Source organism: Sturnira hondurensis, unplaced genomic scaffold (assembly GCF_014824575.4).
Source record: "Sturnira hondurensis isolate 20B ecotype Veracruz unplaced genomic scaffold, ASM1482457v3 Scaffold0007208, whole genome shotgun sequence".
NCBI lineage: Eukaryota > Metazoa > Chordata > Mammalia > Chiroptera > Phyllostomidae > Sturnira > Sturnira hondurensis.
In genome coordinates, this window is record NW_028079839.1 from 5768115 (window position 1) to 5786451 (window position 18337).

The window sequence follows — 18337 nt, forward strand, 5'->3', positions numbered from 1 at the left end:
TATCTTGTTGATGAAATGCACTTTGTCTTTATTTGAAGCCAAAACACAAACCTCCAGAAGTTCCCCCGCTCCACTTCAGTGGGCTCACAGGTACACACCCACAGAGACGCTGCGAGCTGGGTGTCGGTGACATCTAGACTGCATGCTGAAATGGAACAGTGAACGCGGCCCACGTACTCCAGGGCTTCTGACTAGAACCCCAAACTCACTCATCCGCAGCAGCACCCACTGGCCACCTCGCCCCCCCTTCAGCTGAGGTAGGTTCAGGGCACCAAGGGCCTCACTGTGCAGTGACAGCGACTCTGGGTGTGGGTGCAGGGGCCAGGGGCCCCCGTGGAACGGGCACTTGGGGCGCCGCCTTCTGGCTCCTCTCTGCAGACAAGCGCTCCAGGCGCTCCGTGTAGAAGCCATTGAAGTCAAGCCTGTGGGGTGAGGGTGGGGCTGGGGTGACTGGCAGACGACCAGGATGGGGTCCCACACTGCGGTGGCTGCACAAGACCCCGTTTCCTCCCCACAGGTGAAGGGTGCCACTGGCATACTCACAGACACACATGCTCACACACATGCACATTCACACATGCACACACACACACACACACACACACGCCTCAGCTTTTACACAGCTTCACCAGTTGAAGTGATACTGAGACTGGAACAAAAACACACAAACTGAAAGCAAGTCAACCAAGATGCTGCGGGACCTGCACGTCTAAGAGCCAGTGCAGCCGAGCGAGGCCCCTCGCCCAGCCCCGCCCCCTCCTCACTGCTCACTGGGAGCAGGGGGTGAGCTGCCCCTGGGCATGCAGGGCAGGGGCTGTGGGGGGCCCATCCAGTGTCCCAGGCCCAGCACACCCCGGGGAGTGCACTCCCCAAAGAGCAGGTACACGCTGCCACGTCGGGGCGACACAGGACCAGCAGCAGCCGAAGGGCAGACACCCTCCCGTCGTCTGGGGACCCGAGGGTGGCAGGGAGCCAGAGAGAAAAGCCAGGGCCCGCCTCGCACCTGGAGATGACACTGGCCATGCTGTGCTCGCAGTCGCTGGTGCTGTAGAGGCTCAGGCGGGCCAGCAGGTCAAGGAGGTGGGCCGAGAAGTTCTTGTCGAACTTGTTGACGGTGGCCTCAAAGCTGGAGGCCAGTGGAGGCGAGTCCACGTGCTCAGCCAGGTGCTGGAAGACAGAGTCCAGCTTGCCTTCATTTTCCTTTTACGTATTTTCCACAGAAGGACGAGTTTCAGGAAGTTTTCAAACCCCCGAACAAGAGGTTAGTTAGGGCGGGGCTGCATAGGGAACAGGGTTTCTCTGGGCTGTTCGGCCCTCAACACCAGCTGGGTTTTGCCACGGCCACCCTTCCGAGGGGATGGCACAGAAACACTGGACTTGTTAGTCAGCAGCCTGACGGTGATTGAGGACAGACTCTCCGGAGGGCTGCCGAGCACCAGGCCATTTGGGGTACCCAGCTCAGTCCGAACTGTCCCCACTCTGAGGGTAAGCGGGCCTCACCTGGATCACAGCCATGCTGGGGGTTGAGGGGGCTTTGGGGGGTGGGTAGTGGAGATTTCTGTGGTTTGTATTTGGAACCTAATTTTATGACCGTCGACTTTTGCCCTGGCTGGTGCTGCTCAGTGGATTGAGCACCAGCCTGTGAACCGAAGGGTTGAGGGTTTTATTCGCAGTGAGGGCACCTGCCTGGGCTGTGCGCCAAGTGCCCAGAAAGGGGGCGCATGAGAGGCAACCCCCACGTTTTCTCTTCCTTTTTCCCTCCCTTCTCCCCTCCCTAAGTAAATAATATATATAAAAAATAGTATGTTTTAAAAAGGTAGAAAAGACAGAAATGAAAGGGTGATAGCAGCTTAGTTCTCAGGGGTCAGGACCCGAACACTGTCAGCTCTCTCAGAACGGAGGCCACCCACCTTGCGGGCACGCTCCCCGGACCGCTCGGCCTCTGTGGGCGGCCCCATCACGTGCTCCAGGGCCCGGTGGCCCAGCTCATCTTCCAGGCTCATGCTCTGTGCGAACCTCTTGGGGGCCAAGGGAAAGTGCTTCTGTTGTAACCAATGTGCTGCCGGCAGAATGTCCCCCTTGTGTGCCTGGGACACAGGCAGGCTCAGGGACAGCGAGCGCACCCCCGGGAGGCTGCGGGTGAACCAACACCGGTCCCAGGCTGCCTGTCAAGGGCTTAGGTACCAATTTCTTTGGAAATACTTGTTTCCTAGTATGCAACCCCACACGGCTCCTAAATGAGAACTGGTCGCTGTGCTCCTGCCTGTTGTCACCGGCCACTGCATCCTGGGCTCTCCCGCCTCCATGCCCTCCCACAGGCCCCACCAGCTCAGACACCCCAGTGCCCATAAGCCTGGCAGACCCCCACATCACCCCTTCTGCCCCCAACACTTGTTCTCTGTCCCCTGGCTTGTGAGAGGTGCCCAACCAACACCACATCAGAAGAGCCCCTCCGACAAAGGGGCAGGGTGTTCGGGACACCCCGGTGCGGCTCAGGGAGGCCTGCAGGCTGCTGGATGGGGGGCGGGGCCGCACCTGCATGCAGTTGGTGAACATGACGCACACGGACATGAGCTTGGAGAAGACCTTGAGCAGCTCCGGGTTGGTGAGCATGCAGTCCTTCAGACAGGTGTCCAGGAAGCTCGTGTGATAGCCCAGCACATCATCAATGTTGGAGGCCTGCAAGGAGCACACGCACGCTGCCCACACGTGTGCCCTGGCTCCAGCACGGGGGCTGCACACTTGTTTTGTTTTTGTTTTTAAATGGGCCTGTGGTCTTTCGGGGGAAAACGTCGCAACACCACGAAAAAGAAATAATGCTGGACACGCCCCAAAGCCTAAGATTTTGATCCCTATAGACAGAAGAAGGCATGGCCACTGGCCACCTCCTGCTTCCAGAACGCAGAGAAGGGCGAGGAGCCTCCTGGCTGAGAAGCCCCAGAGGCCCAGGACCTGCTGGGGGGTCGCAGGCCACCCTGACGTGAGGCTCTAGAGCTCCTGGCGACGGGCAGGCTCCCGTGCTGCTCAAACAGCCCGGCCCTGGGGCTCCACCTATGGAACAGACGCCCCCCCCCAACACCACCCGCGTCACCTGAGGAAGGACAGCACGTGCACAGGTGTGGCTTCTCCTTCTGGGGCTGAGTGCCCTCACTCATGGCACCGCTGCCCTGGCCCGACCCAGCACCTTCCTCTCTGAAGACCCTACACTGTGGGAGGCTGCTGGCTGCTCTAGAGTGCCTCAGCCCACCAGTCAGAACTCACGGATTTCAGATTTTTCTCAAGAATGTGCCAGGTTGGCTCCATGACCTCAAACATCATGTAGTACTGGATATTCTGAACAAAGTTCAGCATCCGCTGACGCAGGGTGAAGGCGCTGGCAAACCTAGGGGGGCAGAGGTCGCAGGAGCTGGCACCTGCACCAGGCCCCACACAGGTCAGGGGTCGCAGGTGCGCCTGCCCTGAGCAGCACGTGCCGCCTGGGGCTCAGACACGGGCACAGACCACACAGGGGCCACAGGCCAGCGGGCAGGGTGCCGCCACCACGAGGCTCCCACCCTGGGAGGAACTGAGGTCCTCAGGGGGTCCCGCCCAGAGAAGCAGCCAGCCCGCAGGTTCGTACAGGTGGATGGGGGACAGAGGCACCGCTGCTCGTGGATGGCAACCGCCGTGCGCACCCTGGGTGTGCGTCCGGGGATCATGTCCCGAGCGGGTGCGGCACGCACCACTTGGCGGAGTGCAGCGCGTGCTGCTTGGCAGCCTTGTTGCTGATCCAGACGCTGCAGAGCTGCCGCTCCACGTGCTTGCAGTAGAACATGTGCCGGAACAGCATCTGGTAGCGCGTCAGGGCCTTCCTGCGGAGGAGGGGGGCATGGGGTCCCCTACACCCGGTGCTGTGACGAGGCTCCGGCGGGGACCGCGGCCAGATGGTGCGGCCACCCCCACGGGGCGACCCCACAGAGTACACATGGTGGCAGAAGGAGTCAAGGGGCGCGCACGTCTGACCCTTCTCCCTGCAAGCCTGGACACTGCCCCTGCCGCTGGCACCCAAGGGACCCCGCTCACCTGTTAATGATCAGCGACAGGGGCCACTTGACGACATAGTCAAAAGAGAAGGCCTCCAGGCCGCTCAGCGAGAGCTCCGTGGGGTCGGCCTGCACCATTGCCTTCTCCTGCTTGGTCTCAATGGCCAGCACCCGCAGAAGCTGAGTGATGAGGTCATGAGGCATCAGGTCAATCTGGGGGGCAGAGAAACCAAAGCACTGGGTACGAGACCTTCCTCGGTCTCCACTGGGCTGGTCTAGAAGTCCGTTTAATGAAAGTTTTTCTCCGCCAAACAAAACACACACTTTTCATTTTCAATAATAACCTGACTAACTCGGACGTTTGGGGCACGCCACCTGTCTCCTGCAGGGCATAGCGCTGAATGTTCTCAGTGTGTTGGGTCGCTGTCGACCTCAACTGGTCTGCCCGGCCGTGGAGCATCGTCCAGCGAGGAATCTGGCGTGAAACTCCGCAAAGCACTTCTGACACATTCAAACAGTCACAGCACCTTCTTGATACACTGCACACATCTTTTTTGCTTTTCAGTTGTTTCACCTTTCTTGAAATAATAGAGCATAATATGCCAAAAATGTTGCGTAATTCCTTCCATCTTTAATATTAAAATGGTTGCACAAAAACTCACCAACTTTGGTGAGTTTTTAAAAATTCACACTGAGACCTGACTGGTGTAGCTCAGTAGACTGAGCTTGGGCCCGTGAACCAAAGGGTCACCAGTTCGACTCCCAGTCGGGGCACATGCCTGGGTTACAGGCCAGGTCCCCAGTAGGGGGTGCATGAGAGGCCACCACACACTGATGTTTCTCTCCCTCTCTTTCTCTCTTCCTTTCTTTCTAAAAATAAATAAACAAAATCTTAAAATTAAAAACAAAAGTGGACACGAAGAAAACTAAGAAGCTTTCAATGCCTCTTACTTTAAAAAAAAATGCATGCTGATACGACAGCTGTCACGACACAACCTAATGAGACTGTTTCCAACGACATGGAAGACGACTAAGTGCTGCTGGAGAGACCGACCTACGGAAAAAACAAACGAACTTCTTGGCCAGCCCAGCAGACGTCTCGTCATTGTGCTCTCCCCTGCAGTGTAATGCTGCAGGACAGCTGTAACTAAAACCGTGTTTCAATTCTGTATAACTCACCATAAAAAAGCTCTGAGCCATGATGCCCCACCTGTGCCAATCAGCCAAGAAAGCAACCTAGGACTGGCATGCGGCCCTCTGTGTCTCGGAGGCTGGCTCTGAGAAGCAGCCGTTCCAGAAAAACTTCAGAGATGAAACCACTTCCCATTAAAGTAGAAAAGGAAAACTACAGACAAAGGACTGTGTGTGAACGAGGGTCCATAGGGTGCACTGGGTAAACCTGAACTCCATTCCGAGGGACCCTCCCCCCACACGCCCCAGGCCCAGGCCAGAGGGGGCAGGTCTGGGCAGACCGAACGGCCATCCAGGCGGTGCTGTGCCTGACGTCAACGTATTCAAACGTTTACTGAGTGCCAACCACCTGCTCGGACAGCGCGAGAGCCCCCATCTGAGAGGGGGACAGGGGCTCAGTGTGGGGCAGCACAGGTGGCATCACGGGAGAAACAGTCGGCTGCCTCTCCCACGCCTCTGACTGGGGGCTGACCCTGCAACCCAGGCACGCACCCTGACCAGGAAGGGAGCCAGTGACCTTTTGCTTTTCGGGATGACACCCAGCCCCTTGAGTCCCACCAGCCAGGGTACCAGGGCATTTCAATCTAATAACTTCACTTCCAGGAATCTACCCCACAAAAACAGTCTCGTACCTAAGCACGGACCCCAAATACCCAGAGTGAGGGCTGAAGACTTAAAGGAGAAACAGCTCTACAATCACAGTGGAGACCTGACTCCCCACTTTCAGCAGCAGATGGACAAGCAGACAAGCAGGCTGGCGGAAACAGAAGGAAAACAGAAAAAGTCAGAAACGTGGAAATTAAACACCATGACAACAAACAGGTCGAAAAGACCACTGTGAAGACCAGACCGCAGGGGAGCTCAGCCGCGTGAGGAGTTCAGCCGCACGGGGCGTGGACAGCCGTGCACAGAGGTGGCCCATGTGGGAGCACCTCCGCAGGCGCAAGTGCTCGAGTCGGCAACCTGGCTCTACACCGCACAAACTGGAAGGAGAGCAAACTGCACCCAAAGCAGCAGAGAGGAAAGGGTGAGGAACAGGGCAGAGACGGAGGAGGACGGGCACTTCCTGCGCCTCGGTGCCTCGCTCCCCGAGTCCCCACCACCTCCGCGGCTCTCTGAACAAAGCGTCCTGCAAATCGCTCGCTCAGCTGAGTTCTCTCTCGGCCAGGGCTGGAGCAGAGGGCAGGCCTGACACCCCCACCCCCGCGGTGCCCCTCGGGAGGCGTGACCGTGGCGACCGAGTGCACACGGAGGCGGGGTGTGCAGCGGCTCGCTCTCTGGCAGTTACTAGGCAACAGCCCTTGGCTGCGCCTCTGCCCCTCGTGTCATTTGACCGCCACGGAGACCTCGGGAGGAACGGGATCTGATGGTGTCGCCGGCCAGGCTGTACGGGCCTGAGAGGAGGAGGCAGCTCGCTGTGCGGACAGTCCCGTTCCCGGGTCTGACAAGACGGTGCCCGATGGCTGTTTGTCTTGTCACTGACCAGTGCTGTCACCCTACCTCACACACACGCAGACAGTCTGAGAGAAAAAACTTAAAAAAGCAAAAGCACATTAAAAATAAAAAACAGAAAAAAGCCCTGGCTGGTGTGGCTCAATGGATTGAGCACCGGCCTGTGAACCCAAGGGTCACCTGTTCGATTCCCAGTCAGGGCACATGCCTGGGTTGTGGACCAAGTCAGGTCCCCAGTAGGGGGCACACAAGAGGCCACCACACACTGATGTTTCTCTCCCTCTCTTTCTTCCTCCTTTCCACTCTGGCTAAAATAAATAAAATCTTAAAAAACATACCAATGAAACAATGAAACCCCAAACTGGTTCTCTGAAAGGTCAACAAACTTGCCGAACTCAGTAACTAGAAGGGGGTGAGGAGAAAATGCAAATGAGAAGCCAGACAGGAAAGCAGGGATGTCGCTGTCAACCCCACGGAAGCCAGCAGGCTCGTGGGAGCCAACCCCAGCTGCCAGCCCGGGGACACCAGCAACCGACAAGACACGGGGACCTGGAGCCCAGACAGAGGCCGAGATGAACTCACTGGGGAAGCAGCACATGTTGGAAGAACTGACCCCACCCTCCTGACACGTCCAGAAACCGGACAGGAGGGAGCACCTCCCCTTTGCACGTATGAGGCCAGGGCGACTGGGAACCACGAAGACACACGGGGACAGTACAGGCCAATGTCCCCAAAGAGCAGGGACGCAAAGTCCTGAACAAACAAGGTGAGCCACGTGCAGCCACATGGAGAACGGAACACACCCCGCGGCCAAGTGGGGCTCACTCCTGATGCCAGGATGGCTCGACGCACGGGAGCGGCACCCTTGTCCGGCACTGGTGCCCCCACCCCGGGAGGTGGCCCACCTTGAGGTCGTCTTTGAAGGGGTCCGTGTTGGCAGTGCTCATGCGCAGGGCCAGCTCCAGCAGCGCTTCCAGGCGTGTGGGCGTGATGTCGTCCACGGGCTTCTTCAGCTCCTCCTCCGTCAGGTCCATGAAGTGCACGAAGAAGTCTCCCTGGTCCATCAGGAAGTACCGCTTGATGGACCTGGGAGAGGCGACCAGTGGACATCAGGGAGGCTGTTCCTGAGACCAGCCACACTTGGGAGCCACGCTGGCCCATGACTGAGAAGAGAAAGCCCAGTGCGGGCATAGGGCCCAGCCGCCTCAGGCAGCAGGACTGTGACTGTGGACAGCTCGCGGTGAGCGCAGCGAACAGCTCTCTCGGGCAGGACTGCCGGGCCCGGGGCCTGCTGCCAGAAAGGGGTTGCTGTGGGGTACAGACAGGGCCTGGGTATGGGTTGTCCAGGCAGGGAGTGAGGCTGGGGAGGAAAGGTCCTCAGGCTCCTGGCAGTAAGGCTGGACAAGAGCTGGCCAGTGCCTATTTGCAAAACAACAGGTGGACTGCCAGCAGCCCTGGGTCTTGGCCCACCTTCCACACATCACGCGCCACACCCGTGGGCCTGTGTGCTCCCGGGACGCGCGCACCTCAGGTGGGCCACCAGCTCCTGCTCCTCCATCAGGAAGTCCAGCAGCACCTTGCTTGCATAATTAAAAGCCTTCTCAATCTGCTCCACATATGCCCGCTCCTTCAAGGTGTAGATGACCTCTTTGGCCACTGGGCAGGTGACGTCGTGACCACACTCTCTGACTACGTTTAGGTACTTTCCTGAAAAGAGATGGGGGGAGGATTAAACACCCTGTCGCATGCACAAGCCAGAGGGCAGACTGGGTGGGGGCAGGGAGAACCCACTCCAGCCTCCGTGGAGACACTGGCACCACCTGTGGCTGGAAGCAGTCACCGCGGTGGTGTGCAGCGACAGTTCACACCTGACTCTCTAACCAGACCACGGAAACGGGCTCCAGAGGCCTCACGAGAACCAGACTCCGAGCCCTGTCCCAGACAGCCGCTCTCAGCTGCTGGAGACCTGGCAGCCAGCTGGGCTTCAGGCAGTGCCCACACACGCCTTCTGGATCCAGCGAGGGGACCAGAAACACAGCGGGCCAGTGGGCCTGTGTCCTCAATAGCTTTTCCTGGAAGGTGTGTGACACAGCGAGATAAGACACACACGACAGCTTATGCTACTGAGGGGGGTCCTGGCCACCCCCAGCAGGGTTTAGGACGAGGCTGGCAGTCAGAGCAACTAGGCAGGTGAGGCGACAGCTGCAACTATCAGCCCCGCCCAGCACTGGGGGAGGGGCTGATGCTGAGACTGAGGTGACTGCCAGGCCACCAATGTGCCCTGCTGTGCCCAAAAGATGAGACCTCCACAAAACTCTGAGGAGGGGTATGAAGAGCTTTCAGGTAATTGGTGAACACATCTACCTGCTGGGAGGGGGGCTCACCCCAACTCCACAGGGACAGAAGCTCCTGTGCTTGGGGACCCCCCTGGCCTCTTCAGGGGAGGTCACCTGTTCACCTGGAGCCCTTTACGATCAACCAGTCACCTAGAAAGTAAAGGGCTCCCAAGTTCTGAGATCCGCTCTGGCAGGTTATGGAGAAACAAGATCCAGGGAGGGGTCATGGGGAGCCCTGATTTGTAGTCACCTTGGACAGAAGTGCTGGTGGCCTAGGGACCCCAACACTCCTAACTGGTGTGTGAAGTGGGGCTTGTTGCATCTGGGCGTCAGCGTCAGGGTTCCGTGGGCCTGCAGGACACCCAGCCAGTGAACCAGGGACCTGGGGGCTGGTGTGGAAACCTACACACGTGCTGTCAGTGTGGTGAGCAAAGCAAGGTTTCCTTTAAATAGTAACAAAGTTCTAGAAAGTTCATGGCGAAGAAGAGGGAGAAGCACCTGTTGAGACAGCCTCCCAGGGTCAGGGAACAGAATGCAGTCAACCAGAGCCCAGAGCCAGAGCAAGGCCCGTAGAGCCCGGCACCTGTGCCCGCCCCCCACCAGGGATGCAGTCACAGAGGACGTGGACACGTCCCGTGGGTGGGCCTCTGGGCCTCACCTGTGCTGAGCACCTTGCCCGCCATCTTCTGCAGGAAGGAGGGGATTTGCCGCTGGACCACGGTGCACCGCCGGTCCCAGTAGCGGTCGTTGTAGTCCTCCTGGATCTTCTCCTTCCGCAGCTCATGCTCCTCGACCATGAACTCACTAAAAGCACACCGCATCCTGGTCTTGACCGTGGGGCCGAGCACAGCCCCACTGCCCCATCCTCCACTCAGTCTTCAACCCCGCCAACCACACAGGGCAGCAGAGCCAGGGGGAAGCTGGCTCATCTTCACTGTGGCCTCTGACCTGACCCAGCACTGTGGTCCCCGAGCCCAGGCCTCCCATCCCATCTCAAGTGTCACTGACACCCCAGGAGCTCGAATGGCCCCCCGCACTCAGCCTGGCACACTTGCTTTTGTTTTAGGGTCATTAGCAGAGAAACTATTCGTGGACCACAAACTTTAAAATGCTTTGGAAAGTAAACCTCACCGTAGTGGAACCCTGTGAGCTGACACGTTTTGCCCCATGCACTGAAACCTATCACGCTGGAGCCGACACCACGGAGGCCGAGGGGCACCCCCCGCAGGCCCACCTGTATGGGTCATTGATGATGCCCCTGTAGATCCACTTCTCCAGGATCTCGAAGTAGGGCACGCTGGCAGCCTTGGTCAGGTAGAGGCAGAGCTCCTGGGCCTGGCTGTCACCCGTGTAGTTGAAGCTCCGGTCATGCAGGAGGCTCAGGGTGGCCCCCCCGATACACTCGCCTTTATCCACAGAGGTGGCTGGGAGGGGAGGCAGCGCTCGGTGCCGAGAAAGCAGGAGCCACGCAGAGCCCAACCTCCAGCTCCCCAAGGGACAGGTGCCTCTTTAGGGGATGCACCCAAACTGCAAAGCTAAAGCTGGTCACACAGTTTGCCAACAAGACCTTCCAGTTTCCTCCCACAAAACACACCTCATCCTCATACCAGGAGTGGCTGCACCACTGCAGGACCCACCCCGCCCCACCCTGCGGCCCTCCCGGAGACGCACCGAGGGAGGCCAGGATGTCCACGGTGCGCAGGGCCGGCTGCACGTAGAACCAGAGCTTCGGCAGTGACAGCAGGCCCTGCCTCTGCAGCTGCTCCAGCTGCGAGACCAGGATCAGGTGCTCCTTCACCAGGGTCCGCATGGCAGCCGCCAGCGCCTGGTTCACCTGCCCGTACTCGAAGGAGGACTTCTCCTCAATGAACCTAGGAAAAGAAGTACCGGCGCCTCTGAGAAGCAATACCTACACGCTCAGGTGAGGCCAGATGTCCTGTGTCCAGCATCGACGACCCGCTCTCACACACAGACCGGGCTCCCTGCGCCCGCCCAAGGCCCTCAGCGTCGCGCCACGAGTGACGCTGGGGCGACATGTGCTCTAAGCCAAATGTGTCCAGGAAGGCCAGTGTCCAGTGCCTACCTGGTCACAGTGGAGTAGCTGGAGGCCACTGGGAGGATCCTGCTCACCAGCTCCCTGATGGAGAGGTCCAGGTTGGGGTCCACAAGGAAGGTCCGGCTCTGTCTCCCAGTGAGGGGCTGGGCAGTGATGTACCTGCCGTCCACACCCACCAGCACGTAGAGCAGGTCCTCCACGATGGCTGCCTCCTGGGAGGCCAGGGGCAGTGAGCCTGTGGGCCGCAGACACTGCTGGGGCCGCTCGCCTGGCCTGAGCCCCTGTTCCCATAACCTACCCACCAAAAGTCACGCTCTCACTTGCTTTCCTCAAATAACTACAGAGGCAAGAAGTAGCTGCTCATTCAGCTTCGACTGACCCCACCGGGCACCAAAGACTGAGACTGCAAAGCCACTGGAACAGAAGGTGCTAGCCCAGGCCAGTCCACCAGAGCCTGAAAGCACTGATCAGGTAGAAACCCCTACACTCAGGCCCGGCCTGGTACAGCTCAGTGGATAGAGCGCCAGGCTGTGAACCGAAAGGTCGCCAGTTCGATTCCCAGTCTGGGCACATGCTTGGGCTGTGGTCCAGGTCATCAGTTGGGGGCCTGGGAGAGGCAACTGAACGATGTTTTTCTGTCTCTTTCTCTCTCCATTCTCCCCTACATAAATAAGTAAAACCTTTATCTTTGAAAAAGTATTTTATTTATTTTTAGAGAGAGGAAATCAGATGGAAAAGAGGAAGAGAAACACCAATGTGTAGCTGCCTCTTGCACTCCCTACTGGGGACCTGGCCCGCAACCCAGGCACACACCATGACTGGGAATTGAACCGGCAACCCTTTGGTTCACAGCCCACATTCAATCCACTGAGCTACACCAGCCAGAGCCAATAAAACCTTAAAAAAAAAAAAAAAAGGAAAGAAACAAAAAGAAACCCCTACCCTAGGTCCATGCCCCACACAGGAGCACAGTTAGGAACCTGACTCGCATTTCCAGTGGAGCTGAGTGTGAACAGTGCTCACACGCTGCTCTGGGGTAAAAGGGACGTTTTCTCTACAGTCAAGTTCTGTCATAAACACACAGTGTGACATGGTTCCCTTACAACGACCCGGCAGACTTGAGGACAGTCCCAGGAAACCACTGCCACCCAATGCCTCCTGGCCCCAATGCTCCCAGCCCCAGAAGGTGGTCTCTGAAAACTGCCCCCGCTGCTCACTCTCGGGCTGCCCCAGGGTATCTGAGACCAAGGCCCAATAGCGTGACGGCACAACACCAAGCCGACCGACCCGCCTGTGGACGCAGCACAGGCTCCGAGCACAGCAGCCACCCACCAACAGGCCCACCACACAGGCCATTGAAAGCACACGCTTCGAGTACCTATAGGCGCAGCTGCATCGGTGCTTAAGCCCGAGCCGGTCAGAAAATCCCCGACTAGCGTGGGCCTCTCGTATACCCACGCAGGGAAGACAGGGAGGCGCTGGCCTGAATTTTTTTTGTTCTGCTTGTCTCGGAGCATCTTTCTTGTAAGTTCTAGAGACTGGTGGGTACATTTTAAAAGACAAAAACGAAGATACATGTTCAGTGCAAACAGAACTAACACCAGCGGCCCTGAGAGAGTCAGCCCCTAAGCACAGGAGGGTTCAGGATGGACGTACACAAGTTCAATGGACAGGTGGGCCTGTCCCACCCTGTCCTGGGCCCTTGACAAGGTGTCGGTCTGTGCAGAGCTCACAGACCAGCCGGCAGCACTAGCAGCAAGGACACCTCCTCCGGGAAGGCCAACCCTTGGGAACACCTATGCCTCCTCTGGTGGCCTAGACACGACCTGCTGGGCAAAGACGTGGCCCCAGCAGCAGATGGCTGGAGACAAGGTGTTCCCACCAAGCCCCTCGAGGACAAGGGACAGATGGAGAGCACCGCCCAGGGAGGCCTGGCTGCAGGCACTTGCACGGAGCAGTGGCCCTCCCGGGGGCCTGGCTTTGCAAAGTGCAGGCTCAGGCATGACAAGGGCACATGCAAACTCGGTTTCCTCATCTGTCACATGGGTTACTGGCGTGAGGGCTTTGTGAGCTGATGGACACAGGACATGCCCCACCATTGCTGGCCAGTGTCCTGATCACAATGGCTGCGCTCAACAAGCTATGCTTGGACCCTCACAGGGACACAGCTCTATGGGGCTCAAATGTCAGAGGCAGCACCATTAGCAGACAGACATACATCAAGAGAACAGGGCAGGACATAAATTTAAAACCAAGAAAAGCAGTAAGTACAGGAAAGGGAAAACTAGGGAAAATGTCTATGAAGTATTTAAAACAGACAAGTTGTCTGAGACTAACAGAGGGAAATGGGGAATTGCAGTTTGCGTTAGCAGGTGGGCCAACTGCCCTGGGTGGGACACGCCCCCCCCCCAGCCCCCATCTGTCCAGGACCCTGTCCACACACAGCTAGTCATGGTCAGCATTCATACCCGTCTCTAACAGATGACACTGAGACATGCATCCCAGCCCCTGTGCCAGCAAGTGTGGGCCTGTAAGCAGGGGCTGCAGTACCTGCTGCCACGTGGAGCCTGCGGCCACGCTGCCAAGCTGCTTCCTCAGCTCCTCGAGCTCCTGCAGGGAGATCCTGGTGGCCGGGGCAGGGGTGCCGAGGCTGGTGGTGCTGCTGGCTGCAGCCGTCGCTGCCAGCTCGGCTCTCTCCCGTGCATTCTGCTGTAAGTACTGCAGTGTCTGCACACACAGAGCCCTGCTTGACACGGGGCCACATGTGTGTGCACTCCACCCGGCAGAGCCACCCCACCCCCTTCTTTCCCAGCCCCAGTGACCCCGTGGAGGACGAGAGCTGGGCTCCTGCCAGCCCTCGAGTTGGAGTCTGGTCTCTCAAAGCCTCCTGCCGCAAGGCACCACGTACTCCACTCGCACAGAAGAACACCCTGCGGTGGCTTTAACAGCCGATCCCCAACCTCTGTGCCAGGGGCACTGCCCCGTCTCCACACTTGGTCAAGTCTAACCCCCTGCTCTGTTCCTGGCACTAGAGGCCAGCAGGTGCCCAGCTGCGCCTCCACGCCTGAACAGGCCGGGGGCCTCGGGCAGCAGGAGGAAGGACCCAGCAAGCCCCTGGGTGCCCAACACGTGGTCTTCTTAGCGTCACACGTACCATGCACATGACGCAAACTAACAAATGAAGATGTGAGACAACCACCAAAACCCAGCCCCCGGAGGTAGCAACTCTCAGCACCCCCCAGGTCTGTCGTCAGCTGCTATTTTCATTCTGCTGCAACAGCTAAGCCAAGTGGCGGGAGAAGCACCAGTGACAGCGGACTCGCGAGGCGCCATTTCTACTGCAAAAGTCCATGGGCTTCAAACACTCGCCACTTCAAACACCCACGGTGCACGCTTCCCAGACTCAAGCAGGGCCCCAAGCGCGACAGCGGCTACCTCTCTGTCCTCTGTGAGCTTTGACAACAGGTACACCAGTGGGTCCAGGTTCCGTGTGTTTTTAGATTTCAGTTCATCGTACTTCTTCAGGAAGTCTTCTGGAGTACGAGAGAATTCCGCTATTTTAACCTCAAAAGCACAAACATGAGTGATTTAGTGACGATAACAAAGAACTGTTAAAACATCTTCCAGAAAATCAAATACACAACCCAAATACAGTGAAGTCAGTTAGGCTAAACAATCACACGTCACTTCGATAAAACTAAGACGACGCATCACCCATTGCGTGAAACCGCATCGCCCCAAGCCTTCTCTCATGCTCTACTTCCCAATCCCCACAGACAACCACGGGTTTCTCCCTTGTGAGTTCATGCATTCACTTTCGTCTGTTCCCTCTGAAACGCACCATCATATACAGGTTCAGGGGTTCTATTCTGATTGTAATTTTTAAAATTTATTCCTTTCTAGAGAGAGAAGAAGGGCTGGAGAAAGAGAGGGAAAGAAACATTGATGTGCGAGAGAAACATCGATATGTGGTTGTCTCTCAGCTGCCCCCAGCCAGGATCCCTGGTCCTCAGCCCAAGCATATGTCCTGACCAGGAATCCAACCAGTGAGCTTTTTTGGTTTGCAGGCTGGTGCTCAACCCACTGAGCCACATTGGCCAGGGCTCTCACTGATTTTTAATGCTCTCTTTATAATAAAATAATGTGTGTTCCTAAATTACAGTGCTTAATGAAGTTTCCTAATTATCTTATGTTATTATGAAGGTTTTTATTTTTAAGTATTTTACTTATTTATTTTTAGAGAGAGGAGAAGGGAAGGAGAAAGACTTGGGAGAAACATCAGTGTGTTGTTGCCTCTCAAGTGTCCCCCACTGGGGACCTGGCACACAACCCAGCCATGTGCCCTGACTGGGAATCGAACTGGCGACCCTTTGGTTTGCAAGATGATGCCCAACCCACTGGACCACACTACAGCTATTTATTGATTTTAGTGAAAGAGGAGGGGGAGGGGGAGAGAGAAACATTCATCTGTTTTCCACTTATTGATACTTACATTCCCATATGTGCCCTAACCAGGGATCAAACCCACAACTTTGGTGTATTGGGATGACACTCTCACAACCGAGCTATCAGGGTGAGAGAATTGTATACTTTTTGAATAAAGAAAAATAATTAGTCCTGGCTGGCGTAGCTCGGTGGATTGAGCGTGGGCCTGCAAACCAAAGGATCGCAGTTCAATTCCCAGTCAGGGCACATGCCTGGGTTGCAAGCCAGTTCCCAGCAGGGGATGTATGAGGCAACCATACATTAATATTTCTCCCCTCTCTCCTTCCCTTCCCCTCTTAAGACAAATAAATAAATAAAATGTTTTTTGAAAAAAAGAAAAATAATTAACTTGAAAAGGATTTCAAGGTGGTCATTCCCAGGAGCTCCCCTTTCCGTCGGGGAAATGCCTGTGTCATGATGTGACCACATATCAGAGACACAGCTGCATGCCTGCCACCTACCCCCCATCATGGGGGTGGAGGGTGTGGCGAAGGGCCTGGGCTCCCTGAGCTTCCATAGATTCCTCTGTCTGAACTGAGGGGCCGAACCGCCACAGGGTCCACAGGAAGACTCACCAAGGCTCTCTGGCCTCATTGCCGAAATGGGCAGGGCGCCCAGTGGGAAAAGTGAACTCTGTGTAGTGCAGAACAGGCACTCACCTTGGCGCTGTGTGCGGACACAGTGGTCGTGACGTATGGGGTCCGGTTCTTCTGCAGCAGGTCAATGTACACCTCGGCCCCCTCCCCGCCACGCACACGCAGCAGACTGAGCAGCTCGTTGACATCGTGGTGGATCCGAAACTCACTCATAGCTTTGGCTCTGAGACAGCATCACAAAGTGTTCTCCTAAAGATGAGAGAAAAGCTATAAAAACAAAACCCTATTAACATAAAAACTTTAAAGCATTCAAATTTGGCCTATGTCAGATCTTTGAGAAATGAAATCATCCTGTGGGCCACACGATGCCCCTCTGGGCCACCACCACAACCGCCTCCTGCGGACCTTCCACCCTTTAGGGCTTGTTCCTGGGGTGAGGCCTCCCCTTCCTGCAGGTGGTGCCCCTGGTGTCATTTGTCATTTCCCCCTGGGCACCGTCTCCAGTACACATGTGGCCTTTGGGGACCCACCATTCCAGCCAGCTTCCAAGCCCATGCCTCAGCTCCGGAGTCGGTGGGCACAGACTGTGAACCTGTAGGCTGGGCCTTCCTTCACCCCAGGTGGCCACCACAACACCAGGCCCTGGGCCACTGGTGGGCAGACACAGTGGCCCCAGCAGGGATCCTGGGTCTGTGCAGGGAGCTCTGCACAAGCCGGAGCCACCAACCCTTGTCTCAGCATAGGCATTTAAACCCCAGCTTCAGCCCATGAGGCCCACATCTGGTTCTCAAACCCTGTGCTGGTCAGGTCTGTACTTTCTCTGCACTCGGGTACCTAGGACATCTTCCTCTCTCGCCCAAGCTATACATACAGGTGCTTTTCCTACAAGTGCTCCCCATTCCCTGTGCATTTGAGTTGGGTGGGGTTCCACTTCTGCTCAGTTGGTCCTGTTGGCCAGATGTCCGAGTCTTCCCATTAGACACAGAACCCCCTGGCCTCAAGGCCGAAACTGAGATGTGCCCAAGGGACCAGCAGTGGCCTGAACAGGGCTCTACTCTCACTGATGACAGGCCCTATTGGCCATCGCCATCAGCAGTGCTGATGTGAAGGAGTGAACAGACACACACAGGCAGTTAGCTGTAGTTTGGAAAAACAAAGAGAAGCAAACTTTACACACTCCACACACACATCAATCTACCTTCACAGGTTCCTAATTCAGGTCCACGAACAACTGCTGGGATCAGAGCAGTCATTTCCGTCTGTGAACTTCCTGAGACTGACTTTCCAGATTCTCAAAGGCTCTGAGATCCAAAAGAGGTTTGGGACCACTGTGCTACCAGTGGTCTCTGCCACTGGCACAGGAGCCACAGCTAACCACTCAGGAATCTTTTTTTGTCTTTTTAGGGGAGGGCCTGAACATAGTCCCCCACTACCACAAATTATGCAGTCAAATTTCCCACAGTTGGGGAAATCGCAGGGGCCAGCACATCCGGATTGCAACGGATAAGCTCCGCCAGGGAAAAACCCCCTTCGAGATCATGGTATCTCCCCTGCCAGGTAAGTATCTCACTCACGAATCTTAATCATAACTGTGATCTCGGGGGATGGGAAACAAGTTCTCTGGATGCAATTGCTGTTCACTGGACACAAACATCCAACGCTGGTTCCCATCCAGCGGGAGGGCAGAGGAGACACAGGCTGGTGCCTACCTAGGTCGCCAGCGCAGCAACTGCTGCAACCAGGAGGTGCAGACAGGAACCCGCGGGCGCCTGGGAGCACCCAGCCCACCCGCCGCTCGAGGGCCCTGGGGGGGCCCTATGTGTCCGATTTTGCACCACGGGCACCGGGCACCGCGCCCTGAGCAGCTCGGGCCCTGAGCGGCCAGAGGAGAGGGGAAGGCAGGCGGAGCGCAGGGACCGATCGCCGGGACACGGGCCCAGGATTCAGGGAATGGGGGTCACCGAAGAACTTTAAGCAGAGGCTTCCAATGGAACCCCAGCTGTCGGAGGACGGGGAGAGGTCCGGAGAAGGGGCGCGAGCCTCTGCACCACGGGGTCTGGGAAGAACCCCCCCGCTCCAGTTGCACCCTCCGTACCCACCGTAGGCACCGCGCCACCTCTGGAGCCCGCCGAAACCCCGCCGCACAGCCCGTGCCGGAAGTGGAAGTGGCTCTCGACGTCACGTCCGGCCCCGCCCCGG

The 18337-nt window shown here is 57.1% G+C and overlaps 1 protein-coding gene and 1 non-coding gene across 3 annotated transcripts; both read right to left on the minus strand.

Annotated features, from left to right (window-relative positions):
- Window positions 1-4: 4 nt before the first annotated feature.
- Window positions 5-18322, minus strand: TUBGCP2 (tubulin gamma complex component 2). 2 transcript variants are annotated; one of them, XM_037051255.1, is made up of 18 exons: window positions 18238-18322; window positions 16202-16387; window positions 14493-14621; window positions 13608-13784; window positions 12436-12595; window positions 11085-11292; window positions 10673-10872; window positions 10236-10425; window positions 9660-9805; window positions 8192-8372; window positions 7571-7751; window positions 4063-4235; window positions 3723-3851; window positions 3262-3382; window positions 2536-2679; window positions 1911-2018; window positions 1004-1167; window positions 5-422 (listed from the first exon to the last, which is right to left on the minus strand). In XM_037051255.1, exons 2-18 carry the CDS (start codon window positions 16349-16351, stop codon window positions 281-283), a joined length of 2703 nt encoding a protein of 900 aa, XP_036907150.1. In that variant the 5' UTR covers window positions 16352-16387; window positions 18238-18322; the 3' UTR covers window positions 5-280. The 2 variants fall into 2 exon arrangements, with proteins under 2 accessions (XP_036907150.1, XP_036907151.1); XM_037051256.1 differs by having other exon boundaries at window positions 16202-16405; window positions 18238-18315.
- LOC118990619 (U1 spliceosomal RNA) lies at window positions 17542-17703 on the minus strand. The gene has a single exon (XR_005067272.1). It is a non-coding gene; the product is annotated as a U1 spliceosomal RNA (small nuclear RNA).
- Window positions 18323-18337: the final 15 nt, after the last annotated feature.

Bases quoted from the DNA above. Each gene is read 5' to 3' on its own strand.
- TUBGCP2 (XM_037051255.1), bottom strand. From the start codon at position 16,351: ATGAGTGAGTTTCGGATCCACCACGATGTCAACGAGCTGCTCAGTCTG. The intron at 12,596-13,607 runs GTACTGCAGCCC...TGTACCCACCAG, and splicing joins CAGGCTCCACGTGGCAGCAG to TCTCTAGAACTTACAAGAAA. The intron at 7,752-8,191 runs GTGCGCGCGTCC...CGCCTCTCCCAG, and splicing joins GAGCTGGTGGCCCACCTGAG to GTCCATCAAGCGGTACTTCC.